The sequence below is a fragment of the Carassius gibelio genome, chromosome A23 (genome assembly GCF_023724105.1).
Source record: "Carassius gibelio isolate Cgi1373 ecotype wild population from Czech Republic chromosome A23, carGib1.2-hapl.c, whole genome shotgun sequence".
Taxonomy (NCBI): domain Eukaryota; kingdom Metazoa; phylum Chordata; class Actinopteri; order Cypriniformes; family Cyprinidae; genus Carassius; species Carassius gibelio.
In genome coordinates, this window is record NC_068393.1 from 16395022 (window position 1) to 16407793 (window position 12772).

Sequence of the window (12772 nt, forward strand, 5' to 3'; positions counted from 1 at the left end):
CTTAGTGTTCTAGGTTATTACATGCAGAGTTTTTAGGTCCTATAATTAACCTATAATTAAGTAAGAAATTACTTCTCATCCAAGTTTTTATATCAACTATGCATTCCATTCATTTTTCAAATTGGTATGTTTCGCCAGGCCTTGAAGAAATATAGAGCTGACTATCATCAGGATAACAATGAAAGCTAACATCATGTTTCCTGATGATATCTCCCAAGGGTAACATGTAAAGCATGAAAAGTAACGGCCCTACTGAGCTTTGAAGTATGATATACTGCACTTGTGATCGATATGATACTTCTTTAATCACTGCAACAAATAGATGGCAGTTAGTTAAGTACAATTTGAACCTTGCTTATGCACTTCCATTAATGCCAGCAAAGTTTTCTAGTCTATTCAAGAGAATGTTGTTATCAATAGTGTCGAATGGAGCACTAAGATCCAATAGCACTAATAGAGAGACACAACCACGATCAGATGACAAGAGCAGGTAATTTGTAACTCTAAGGAGAGCAGTCTCAGGACTGTGATACAGTCTACATCCTGACTGGAAATCCTCACAGATACCATTTTTCTCTAAGAAGTAATATAAATAAAAAAGGATACTATCTTTTTTAGTTTCTTGGAAAGAAAAGGAAGATTCGATATCTGTCTGTAGTTGACTAGCTCTTTGGGGTCTAATTGCGGTTTTACAGGGTAAAGATCTTGTGCCATGCTCCTCCTCATACTGCAACCTTAAACACATATCTGCTAATCTAAATTAATGTTAAAAGTTTGTTATCCGTTAGATTTTTTCAGCAAGGATGCATTCAGTTTAGGGTTAACCCTAACCTAACCTAACCTAACCCTACTTTACTCATCAGTGTCGTCACGAGCTGTAGGGTTTAATTTGGTTTTGTTTGTGTTATATTTTACCCGTGTTTCCCAATCACATACATTATAAGACTGACAGACTGCAATGGTTTGTGTTAAAAATCTCCACTGTATTTGTATTCTACTGAAGAAACAAAAGCCCCTTTCACACTGCATGTTGGACCCAGCATATTGCCGGAACATTGCCGGGTCGCCTTCTGTGTGAAAGCAACCACGTCCCGGGATTGATTCCTGCACTGAACCCGGGTCGGGGACCTAGTAACATTGCCGGGTTCAACCTGGGACGAGCGCTGTGTGAACAAAAGTCAGATCTAATGCCGTGTCGAAGTGATGACGCACGTTATCGTGCAACTCTTTTACCGGCTGTTTTGAAGGAAGATTCGCGATGAAAACATATGTGCAAACTGTAATGAAGCAGAGATCAATTTGTTCCTCACTTTCCGTGCTGATGCAGAGATCGTCTGCTTGCTTCAGTGAAAGTATAACGTGCCTAATGTTTTCGACTCGTACATTACACGTCACACCCTGATGTCATGTGTCGTTACGGGATCTTCACGGGTTGTGTGTGAAAGCACACACATATCCCGGGTCATCACTGGCAGTGTGAAAGTGCAAATTCTAGCGACCCGAGCACAATTGCCGGAACACTTTACCCGTGTATTTGCCGGAATGGCAGTGTGAAAGGGGCTAAAGTCACCTACATTTTGGATGCCCTGGTGGAAAGCAGATAAACATCAAATTTAAATTTTTGGGTGAACTATCCCTTTAAATCCGCCTCTTCCTCCTCCCACAGTCCAGCCCCTCCAGTAGATGGAGTCTAGATTCATTGAGAAACATAAGCACGGTGACTCGAAGAGTTTCACAGAGTTTATCGTTTCCCTTTTTAGCAGGTGAAAGATAATTAAAATATAATTTATCCACCTCATTGAAGCAAAACAGGACTAGTTCGTTGACTTCTTGATTTCAGCTAGAGAAACCGCGATGCGTTTGGAGGTGGAAAGCGTCCGTTCGCTTTAACGCGACACAAGTTTCCACGTAGGCTGTTATCTTCTCGTATACTCAAATGTTTTACAACTTATAACAGCGAACACGCCAAGACATGGTTTCAAAGTATGGAAACAGAAGACGTGACGGTTAGAGAGCAACTATTTCACAACCAAGTCCGAGAAACCATTGTGAGTTTCCCTTTATTTGCTTTTCTGGTTTACAATGATTATGAATTACTGTTTGCAGTGTTACAATTCTGAATGCGCCATTGTGTTTTTCCTAAAGAAAACCAATAAGCATTGAATGATTAGATGTTTGTGTGAACCATGATCCTGTGTACGAGGACTTTATGTTCTCATAAAATCCTGATTTCACTGTGAATATGTTGTCCTTGCTTATTTTTATAGAACATTTTTTTTATAGAGTATTGTGTACATAAAGAGACCCTTTATTTGGAACGTTAAGAACGATTACATGGTGATGCACAGCTGCTCAATGGAATACCGAGACTGCTCCAGTGTCCAAAACTATCAATCAATCCAGTGTCCAAAATTCTTTTTTTTTTTTTTAGAACAAATGAGCTTTTGGGGTCCTTGTGCATGAAAATGTCTGTCACCTAATAAATTACAACTATAACTGAACTTCAGACCTCAGTACAGAGAGATGCTTGGAGTTAACCTTTACTCCTTCACAATGTATCCCACTCAGCATTTAGAACAATACATTTGGTGCTTTTTATTTTTTTTAAACCACTAATCTGGTAGATTAAGTAATTCACTAGCTACAAAAACTGTCCTCCGAAAAATATAGATTAAATGACAATGTAATACATCAGTTAAAAATTCTAGTCATAATCTGCTTGAAGCAGTCGTAGGGATTGTCCACTTCATCATTTATTTTTCTATCAAACAAAAGCTCCACTTTAGGATAATTTAAGTGCATACACTCTAGTCTCTTATACACTGTTCTGTTCTTGTGTGTGATGCAAAGCTGTACTCCTCCCAGAAAATGTGAAATGACCATATGGGTCACACCAGAAAATGTAAATCTAGACCTATTGTCATTCCCCGGGCCAAGCACCGCAGAGCTCATGCTGTTATGGTTATTTATCCCTGTTGCAGATGCTTATCTGGGATTTATAATTTAAATCAGTGGTTTTCAACTGGTGGATATTGTCCTGAAAGCATGTCGCTGGACTGTAATCACAGACTAAAGGGAAAGACAGTGCTAAATTTAAAATTGCTAAAAAATAATGCAAACAACTATGTATTTATTTTATTTAATTTTTTAGTTCAAGTAAAAAAAGGTCAGTTCTGCTTTTAAAAAGGGTGGAGAAAATGCTTCACATCATTTCTTGTTGACTCACAAAGATCCTTACAGTACACTTTGCATACAGTCAGACTGGCTCAGATTAATCTGTAATTCAGTAATATGACTAATACTAATAAAAGAATATTAGGCTCAATGATTCTTCACTGTGTTATGCTAAATAATTACTTATGTTATTTATATCCAAGTTGTCATTGTTCATATTCATAAATTTTCCATGTTGTATAGTTCATTGTAATCTGATTAGCAGATTTGCTGCGGTTCCCACTCTGTAGATGTGCAAGGAAGGCAGTGTGTATTAAGGTGCATATTTGAACATGTTACTTGACCAACAACAAAAGAGAGTTTTATACTCCCGCCTGCAGGTGTTTACTAAGAAGTGATCTTAATGAATGGACACAATATTGTTTGTTCCTCATTAAAACCAACTCGAATTGAATATTTCCCGAAGTTCTATCCTAATCCTATCTATAAATGGTTTAGTACCTCTCATCAAATCAAGTTATATTAGTATTTTTTTTCATAATCTGTCTCAGGGCACAACTAATGTTGTCTTTCTCATTGTGTCAATTTCCCGTTCGTGCGATAGCTGACTGTTTTGCTAAACAGGCTGTTTCACTTGAATAAATAACTTGGGGTTGGTTCCAGGTCTCATTGTGCAGTGAGAATTACCCAGAGCAGATGAATGAGCCTTAAGATTCAGAACGTTTGAGCTCCGCTTGGTCAGCAGGTACACTATATGACCTGGTAACACTTGCATTATACAGTCGGTCAGTCAAAGTAATATTTACCCATATTGATGAATAGGTTTGAAAACATGCCCACCATTGCCCTAATAATAGATTTCGTATCTTCTGTTTATTGATAGGGACTGGTAAATATTGTCTTTGTCCACACTTTTGGTTGTCTGAAAGGATTTAAAGGGAAACCGTGCATACAATGACATTGGCGTCACAAAGTGTCATTCCACACCTGTATGACGTTTCTTTCAACAAAAATAAGCTCAAAAGAAGATGCTTTAAATGAGAGTCTGTTGAGTCCAGTGTTGTTTTGGACCCTATTGACTTTCATTGTATCGATATAAAAACCCTGAGGTATTTAAAAAAATGTATTTGACTGGTTATTAAATGAGAACTGGACATTTATTCTCATGTTATATCCAACAGTTTTGTTACGCAATCTTTTGTTTCAGTTTTGACATGCTATATTTTAGCTTGGCTGTTTTAACTTGAGGGTTGAGTATATTCTTTTTTAGTCGACTGAAAACAAAGTATTCAAATGCTGAGCAAACAAATCTGTGTGAAAAACCTTCAGAGTTTCAGTGATACTATCCCACGGATCAGTTGTTTTCACTGCTGTTTGCACTTTAAAGACAAAATCCCAGTTTCCTGTCCCGTCACCTCCCTCTTCCTCCTGCTGTCATTCTTTCTCTCTTTTATTCAACATAATGGTTGCTTCAGAAATGTTTTTGTCTTCTTCAGTTCACTCAATATAACCCATACAACACACCTGTAAGGTGTGTTCAATACATAATCGTCATGTCTTTTGTATCACTTCTCAAAAGTATTGTTTCCACAGTGCAGATCTTATATCTGAAATCAGGATAAAGGTTAATCATTGAATTAGAAGGTTATTGTCATGTGGACAGATGCCACTGCAGCTCTCTCTGGATGAGAAGTGTCAAGCATTGCCCTTTCTCCATGTTAAAGTAGTGCCAAAAGAGATATTGAATAATAGCTGCCAGCATTGTACAGGAAATGTGTACAATCAGATTTTTAGATATTGTGGCTTTGTAGGTTTATTTTAAAGTTTAATGAGACATAGACCAGAATTCAGAGTAAGCTAAGTTTTTTTAACAACTCTTTTGGACATGCTTCATTAATTCATTAATTCATAAACATTAGGGATGTTCATATATATATTAGGGGAGGCGCGGTTCAACTTTTTCACAGTTCATTTTTTAAAATGGTTTTAGAGTCACGATTTCGGTACAGTTCAGTGTGTGCTATGTTTATAAAAATGTATATTAAAAAAATAAGAATATTCTATCCAACTACAAGCAACAGCACATATAAATAAAACAAAGATAAAAAAATAAGGTGATTTTTTTTTTTTTTTTTTTTTTTTTAGGTAGTTCTAGTAGTTTAGTTTAAACGGTGCTGTTCAGGTCTCACCTGTGCGTGCACCTGCTATCAGCACCCGGGTGATGACGGAATAAATGACAGCATCACATTGAACAAGAGTGAATGGTTTTTTGGAATGCAAGTGAAGTACATAATAAATAATAATTTGACATTCAAATACATCACAAATACGGAAACATTGGATTTTGTGTAGAATGAGAGACCCAACGTTGGCTTTATTTTTGTTATAGCCTAAATTCATTTGTTTTGGCTTGTCGTTTATATATAGCTATAGCTTCTTATTTTTAATTCTTGTTCTTTCCTGAATACTGTTAATTGAAAGGACTGTTGTGGAGTGAGGGGAATTAAAATATCCCACCTATGTTTACAGTGTTTATTATAATGTTTGTAAACATTTTTCACGTCGGCCGTAGGCCTATTTCTAAATGAAATAATAAAACACAACTTATGTTTTTTTTCTCTCTAGAAACTTTTTTTTTTATATGCGTAGCATAAGTCTATTTCAACCATGCAGCAAACCTTTTTAAATATTTTGATAAATTCCTGAAAATGAATAAATGACTTTAACCGTTTAACTGATTGTATTAATCGGTTCAAAATTCTTAACGGTCAGTTAACAGTTAACTAGTTGAAATAAACATCAATAATAAACATTATAAACATTACATTTTTCTATTCGTTTTCTATTGCATCACTACTGTATTTGTTCTGTTCTGGTCAAATATTGAGATGTTGCAGCATTACAATTGTTTTTGGCTCTTATGATTTAAGGCTTTTTTATTTTTTATAATTCACTTACTGATTCACTTTCTTTTGCCACAAAAATCACTGTTTTTTTTTTATTTATTAATTTTTTTTAGATATATATTCCGGGGCCCTAAATACATTTCTTCCCATTATCTTTTATCAATAATATGTCTTTAATAATTTCTATAATATCTTTGACTGGTCCCATCCTATCCCATCACCGATCTGTGTGTTATCATTAAGAACCAAATGTCCTCGAGTTGGAGCTCTTATGTCACAGAGCTGTAAAGACTATCTGGACTGTGTACAGCTGCATGTATCTGTGATAACGGGGCTGTGCTGGAGTGTGTTTCGTGACCTCTGCTCTCTTACAGTCTACTGTCTAACCTGTCCTTGATAACTTAAATTGGCATCACATCTAAGCAGCCTGTTTGAACAGCATGTCTTGTCACTGCCTGTTGTTGATTGTGTTGCTCATATTAACTGTGTGACTCATACTGCAGATGCCTGTGAAAATGTGTGTCATCTGATATTCTGCAAAGTGGCATTTGCACCCTATCTTTCAAGAAAGATTGTGATTATTCCTTTGTGGAACATGAAATTAAAAGTTTTGAAGGATGTTCACACTGCTCTCTTGCATGTAATGAAATTGAGTGGAGCCCAAGTGTAGTGTTCGTAATGTTCCTATAAGGACTCTGAAAGCTAAAAAAGGACAGTGAGGACTGTTGACAGAATTATTGGTGCCCCCCCGCCTAACCTCCAAGAACTTTACACCTCCAGAGTGAGGAAAAGGGCTAGTAACCCTGGACCCTTCACACCCAGCACACTTCCTCTTTCAACTGTTGCCTTCTGGTATGTGCTAGAGAGCACTGAGTACCAAACAAGATCAGCTTTTCCCCCAAGGCCATGTTCCACCTGAACAAGACATAACATCCTTCAGGACTGCACAAATAACTTTGACTGTACATCAAAACTTTTCATCTCTAAATAGCATATTCACATTCACAATTCTGTCTATTGATTTTTTTTCTCTGTATGTTATAACCATATTATTTTTTACTTATTGTCTATGCACTTGTTTTTTTATTACACCATATTACCTTAAATTATATTTATGTCTGCACTATGTCTGTACTTTCTGTACTGGAAGCTCCTGACACGAAGATAAATTCCTTGTGTGTGTAAACACTTGGCAATAAAGCCATTTTGATTCTGAAAATAGATCTGTGCACTGTGTTTATATTATCAATCTTTTTTTCCCCTTCTCTTCAGACTTTTAGAATGACAAGCTGCAGTGTTTTACGTCATGTTGTCTGTAAATAATGTATAATTTTGAATGTTTTCAAATTGCGCTGACGTTCTTCTGTTTTCTTTGTTTTAGATTTGCGTGCTGCTTTTCATTTGCCTCTACATCTTGTCACACTTCATTCTCACTCACTTTAAGAAGAATGCAGAGTTTGTCGCTGGTAAGTGTAAAGTGTAACCCCGGAACCTCTGCTGTTGTTCGGCTTCATATTGTCCAGTCCTTTAAAGCACAACTGTGATTTACTACAGCTCTTCTAAGAGCTAAATAACATTTGTTGGTCAGCACAACCTGACACGGTCATGCTCTTGCACTTTCCAAAAAGTTTGGTATTTTGTTTGGTATCCAGTCACGCTCAGATAATGTAGTATTCTGTGTTAATTGTTAAATAATAGAAATCATCTTCAGAATAGAAGAGTAAAAACTTCTGATAGCTGTCAACAGCTGTTATGTAACATTGAAGGAGGGCATCAGTGGGGATGAGGAATGTTCCCGACCCGTGAGATAAACATAGGCCCCCTGCCCGAACACTGCCTGAGGTTTCATAAGAGAACATTACCTTGGGTTTTGGTATACACCCCAGAAATAAACTCTCTGCTCTTTCCAGGTTCTGCTATACCTACTTGCAGTGAAATCTGAGGGATGTGTTTTTTTTTTTTACATCAGGCTAGTTAAGACTGTTGAAGGATTGTTAGGAACCATCAACAGAGAATGAATTCTGTTCCAAAACAGCTAGATACAGAACAGAATGCAGGGGTCTTGAAATATGTGAGATGTGCTCCTGTGTCATCACAACATTTAAATACCTCAATTTAGCACATGCTTACATGATCAAACAATAAAAAATAATGCAGACGGTTATAAGAATGTCATTTACACACACTTAAAAAACATTGTGTACTCAACTGCCAGCCAAACCATTACCATATTCTAATATTGGAACATAAACAGAATCCCTTTACAAGACTGTTTGTGAAGGGCTGGAGCAGTTTCTTCAGTTGGATTCAGTTGGTGGTTTTGAAGGATATGTGCAGAGAACCTGTTTTGCAATAGGTTTTCGAGCACTCCCAGGAAATGTCACACATATCTACCCTGCAGCTCTGTCACACTGTGCATGTTTGGCTCTTCTCACATGTGAATGTTTGAGATATACGTCCCATGTTCTTAATCCATCCCTGTTAGTAAGACCAATTCCTCTTGAAACGGATATTGCACACTGCAATAATGCACTCTGTAGTGCAATGATGAAAAATCTAACCATGAAAGCTTCCCCAGGCTTCTTACAAAATATAGCGCAACTGCGCTCACAGCAACCAAAGTTTGAATCCCGCCTCGAGGTCCTTTGTTGATCGCCCCCCCCTCTCCCCACCCCAATACTTTCCCGTCATCTCTCCACTGGCCTCTCAAAATAGAGGCAGCAGTGGCTCAGTGGTTCATGTAGGTTGTCTACAAACTGGAAGGTTGGTGGTTCAATCCCTGGCTCCACCTGAACAAGTGTCGAGGTGTCCTTGAGCAATACACCTAACCCCAGCTGCTCCCGACGAGCTGGACGGCGCCTTGAATGGCTGACACCGCAATCGGTGTGTGAATGAGTGTGTGAATGGGTGAATGTGAAGCAACTTGCAAAGCGCTTTGGATGGCCATGTGGTCTGTTGAAAGCGCTATATAAATGCAGTCCATTTACCATCTACTTCACAGAATAGCTTCATGCTGAATATGGCTCAATTTCAGTTCAAGGCTGAATTGTGTCTGCAGTGGGATAGTGTTGTGGTGACTAACATATTTCCTTTTTTGCCCACAGATGACATTGAGGATGCCACTGTCAACAAAATTGTGTAAGTTCCTTTTTTCTTCTTCTTCTTCTTAATTTAAGCTACATGACTATTGGATTTTGGTCAGTAATAGCCAATATCTATTTAGGCAAGCAAAATCAAATTTAGTTTGGTTCCTTTCCAGTGTTTAAAATCCCATTTTCACCATCCAATAAATTCCAAATGCATAAAATCAGCTCCCACCCTACTTAAGTGGTTGGATATCTTGTTTCACTCAGAAATTTGTCATGTTATGGCAGAAAAATGTTACATTTCACATCAAAAAGGAAACTAGGCAGCTGAGGACACCATACTGGTTGCTATTTTGCTCTTTTTTTTTCTTTTTTTTTTTGTTTGCCCTGAATGGGTGTAAGTGGACAGTTTGCCCTTTGGTCTCCAGCGTGGCATTTAAAAACTGCCGCCTTTCACTGTTGGCACTATGTCAAAGTAAAGGGCTGCAAAATGCTTCCTGACCCTTCTTTGACTGTTTTTCTCACTCTGCAGGTTGCGGCTGTGTACATTCACACTCTCTGTGGCCGTATGTGCAGTACTGCTTCTGCCCATCTCCATCCTGTCCAATGAAGTCCTTCTCATGTTCCCACACAGTTACTACATGCAGTGGCTCAATGGCTCGCTCATCCGTGGTAAATACATGAATATCTAATAACTTTGCTTTGCACATTTGGGTTATGTGACTATAATATCAATAGTTATCTATCTAATTGATTTACAACTTCTCAAATAGTATTTTGTTGCCCAATCTGAGACGTTAATATTTATTCCCACAAGGTCTTAAGACTTAACACAATGTCTATGGCTCTGTGTCGTGTTATCTCGGGTTGGGCATGGCGGCAAGCCTGCCAAGAGTATAATATGTTCTGTCTGTAAATCTAAGACTACTATTTAGTTTAAAATCCAGATTTTAATTTGCACTTTGATAAGCACATGGTGAAATGCCTTTTCTAGTGTTTTGCAGTGCACGTGCAACACCTGACCTCATAAGCTTCACAGATTGTTTGTGATTGCAATAGAATTAGCCAGGAAACCTCAGACCAACTGAGAAATAAACAGAACAAAAGCTTAATGGCACTTTAGATGTAGAGCTAGTAAAAGTTGAAGTTAGTATGGCACGTGGATGCCCCCTAGCGGTGTGTAAGTTTGACGGATTCTTTTTATTCTACCTGTTTATCTCGTAGTTCTTATGAATACACAATATGAAACATAACTTTAAATATTGCTCATATATACTACTGGTCCAAACTTTGGGGATGGTAAAAAAAAAATATATATATATATATATAGTCTCTCACAAAGGTTGTATTTATTTGATCAGAAATAACAGTAATAGTGTAATATATGTAATTATAATATAAAATAATTATATATTTGAGTTAAAAGTAATTTATTTCTGTGATGGCAGAGCTGAATTTCAGCATCATTACTCCAGTCTACAGTGTCACAATGGTCCTTCAGAGATTTTTCTTGTATGCTGATTTGGAGCTCAAGAAACATTTCTTGCTATTATCAATTTTTTGGAAACTGTGATAAATTTTTTAGGATTCTTTGAATAGACATATAATTCTTTACTTTTGAAATTTGTAACTTTGTAAAAGTCAATTTTGCTTAATTAGATGCATCCATGTATAATAAAAGTATTTAAAAAAAACAACAACTTTAGAACAGTATTACAACCATAACTGTACATGGGTGTGTTATCATGCAGGATGTGGGTTTTTGCTTTTTATTATGGTTAGACTACAAAATCATGTTTCATTTACTTAATCATTCTCTATATGTTTCTGTTTCAGGCTTGTGGAACCTAGTCTTCTTATTTTCAAACCTTTCATTGGTCTTCCTCATGCCGTTTGCCTATTTCTTTACTGAATCAGAAGGATTTACTGGGTCCAAAAAGGTAAAAATGTCATTAGTGTAGCGGTAAACACAAATCCAGAGCACTTGAACTCAGTTCTGTATCTGATGTCCATTTGGTATGTGTGTGTTTTCTCATCTGAAAGGGCATTATGGCGCGGGTCTATGAGACCGCCGTGATGCTGCTGCTCCTCAGTCTGCTGGTGCTGGGCATTGTGTGGGTGGCATCAGCCCTCCTCCATCACAATTCCGCACGTGAGAGTCTTTATGGTGAGGCTGTGTAACATTAGAGGCTATGCACTGCACTTGTTTAGTCTCTTTGATTGCCTTCAGTTGAATAGAGCACAGTTTATAATGCCAGTTAGACTCCCAAATTTCCTCTTAATTGTATAAATGCAAAAAAAAAGAGAAAGAAATAGTCTTATTAATAGTCTTCTGTTTTTCTTGTTCTTTCTAGACTTGTGGGAATATTACCTACCCTATCTTTATTCTGGAATCTCACTTTTTGGAGTTCTACTGCTTTTGTGTAAGTGTGTTTAAATGTATGTACTATTTATATGTTGTTGGTAGGTATAGTGTTTTGGTATTTGCATATGGTTGCACTTGACATCCTATAATTATATTTGTTGCATTTCATTTCTTTTTCTTTCTTTTTTTGTTGTTGTTGTTATAGTGTGCACACCCTTTGGGCTTTCACGGATGTTTAGCATCACTGGGAGCTTATTGGTCAAACCTCGGGTAGGTAGACATAATACCTGTTAAAATTACATTTTTATTGTGATGTATTTGCACAGGTGGTATGAAAATTGTTTATGAAAGACACCACTTACACTCATGAAGACTGCAATTATTTGATTAAAAATAAGTATAAAAACTGATTATAAAAAAAAATCAGACTAATGTGCAGATTTTATGTGCAAGAAATATTTCTTATCATTATCAGTGTTGAAATTAATTCAGGGTTGTACTGCTGAATATTTTTGTGTAAACCATATGTCCTTTCAAGATGAATTGAAAGTTAAAAAAAAACAGCATTTATTTGAAATTTTATTTTTGATTAACAATAATGTCTTTACTTTCTTTACTGTCACTTTTAATTTATTCTTGCTGAATAAAAGTATTAATATCTTTGAGATCTCTTACTGAGCGCCAAATGTTTAAAGGATGGAGTAAATATTTGAGGAATTAGAGCTATGAAGTTTTGTCTTTTTTTTTAAATTATTATTATATATTTTTTTAAGTTGTTGGAGAACCTAGAAGAGACCATGAACTGCACAGTGTTTGAAGAGGCCTCTCTGTCCAGGAAGTTGAAAAGTGAGTATCAGGATGTGAGAAAGACATACTGGCTGATAAGGAAGTGACCCCACCTTATACAGATTTCTTTCTCTTTTCTCTCATTTTCTTTTTAATGTCCAAAGAAGCTTTACTGGCATGTCAAACACCATGGTTTCCTATCACTCTTTCTCTTTCAGGTAACACCTTCTGTTGGATGAGTGCAAACCCAGAGTCCATCAACACCGAGTTTTTGAGTGTGCAGTCCAAACGCATTGCTTTAGGTACAGACATGCCTCTCAGAGTGTTGAATGCATCAGTCAACTATCATGAATTGCTCTTCACCCTTGCTGCTTCCATTATAGAGTTGAGGAAAAGAGCATCTCCATGGCAGCGCAACCTGGGATACCCAGTGGCCATGCTGCTGCTTTTAGCTT

General features: G+C 37.0%; 1 protein-coding gene across 1 annotated transcript in view; it reads left to right on the forward strand.

The window, feature by feature from the left end:
* Positions 1 to 1680: 1680 nt before the first annotated feature.
* LOC127944878 (limb region 1 homolog-like protein) overlaps positions 1681 to 12772 on the forward strand; it is a 15161-nt gene continuing 4069 nt past the window's right edge. Inside the window, exons 1-11 of the mRNA XM_052541266.1 lie at positions 1681 to 2048; positions 7462 to 7546; positions 9185 to 9218; positions 9699 to 9838; positions 11003 to 11106; positions 11210 to 11333; positions 11521 to 11589; positions 11737 to 11801; positions 12305 to 12377; positions 12536 to 12619; positions 12701 to 12772. The exon at positions 12701 to 12772 is cut by the window's right edge and continues 5 nt beyond it. Coding sequence (XP_052397226.1) covers positions 1986 to 2048; positions 7462 to 7546; positions 9185 to 9218; positions 9699 to 9838; positions 11003 to 11106; positions 11210 to 11333; positions 11521 to 11589; positions 11737 to 11801; positions 12305 to 12377; positions 12536 to 12619; positions 12701 to 12772 — 913 coding nt within the window. The 5' untranslated portion in view covers positions 1681 to 1985. The remainder of the gene's footprint in view (positions 2049 to 7461; positions 7547 to 9184; positions 9219 to 9698; positions 9839 to 11002; positions 11107 to 11209; positions 11334 to 11520; positions 11590 to 11736; positions 11802 to 12304; positions 12378 to 12535; positions 12620 to 12700) is intronic.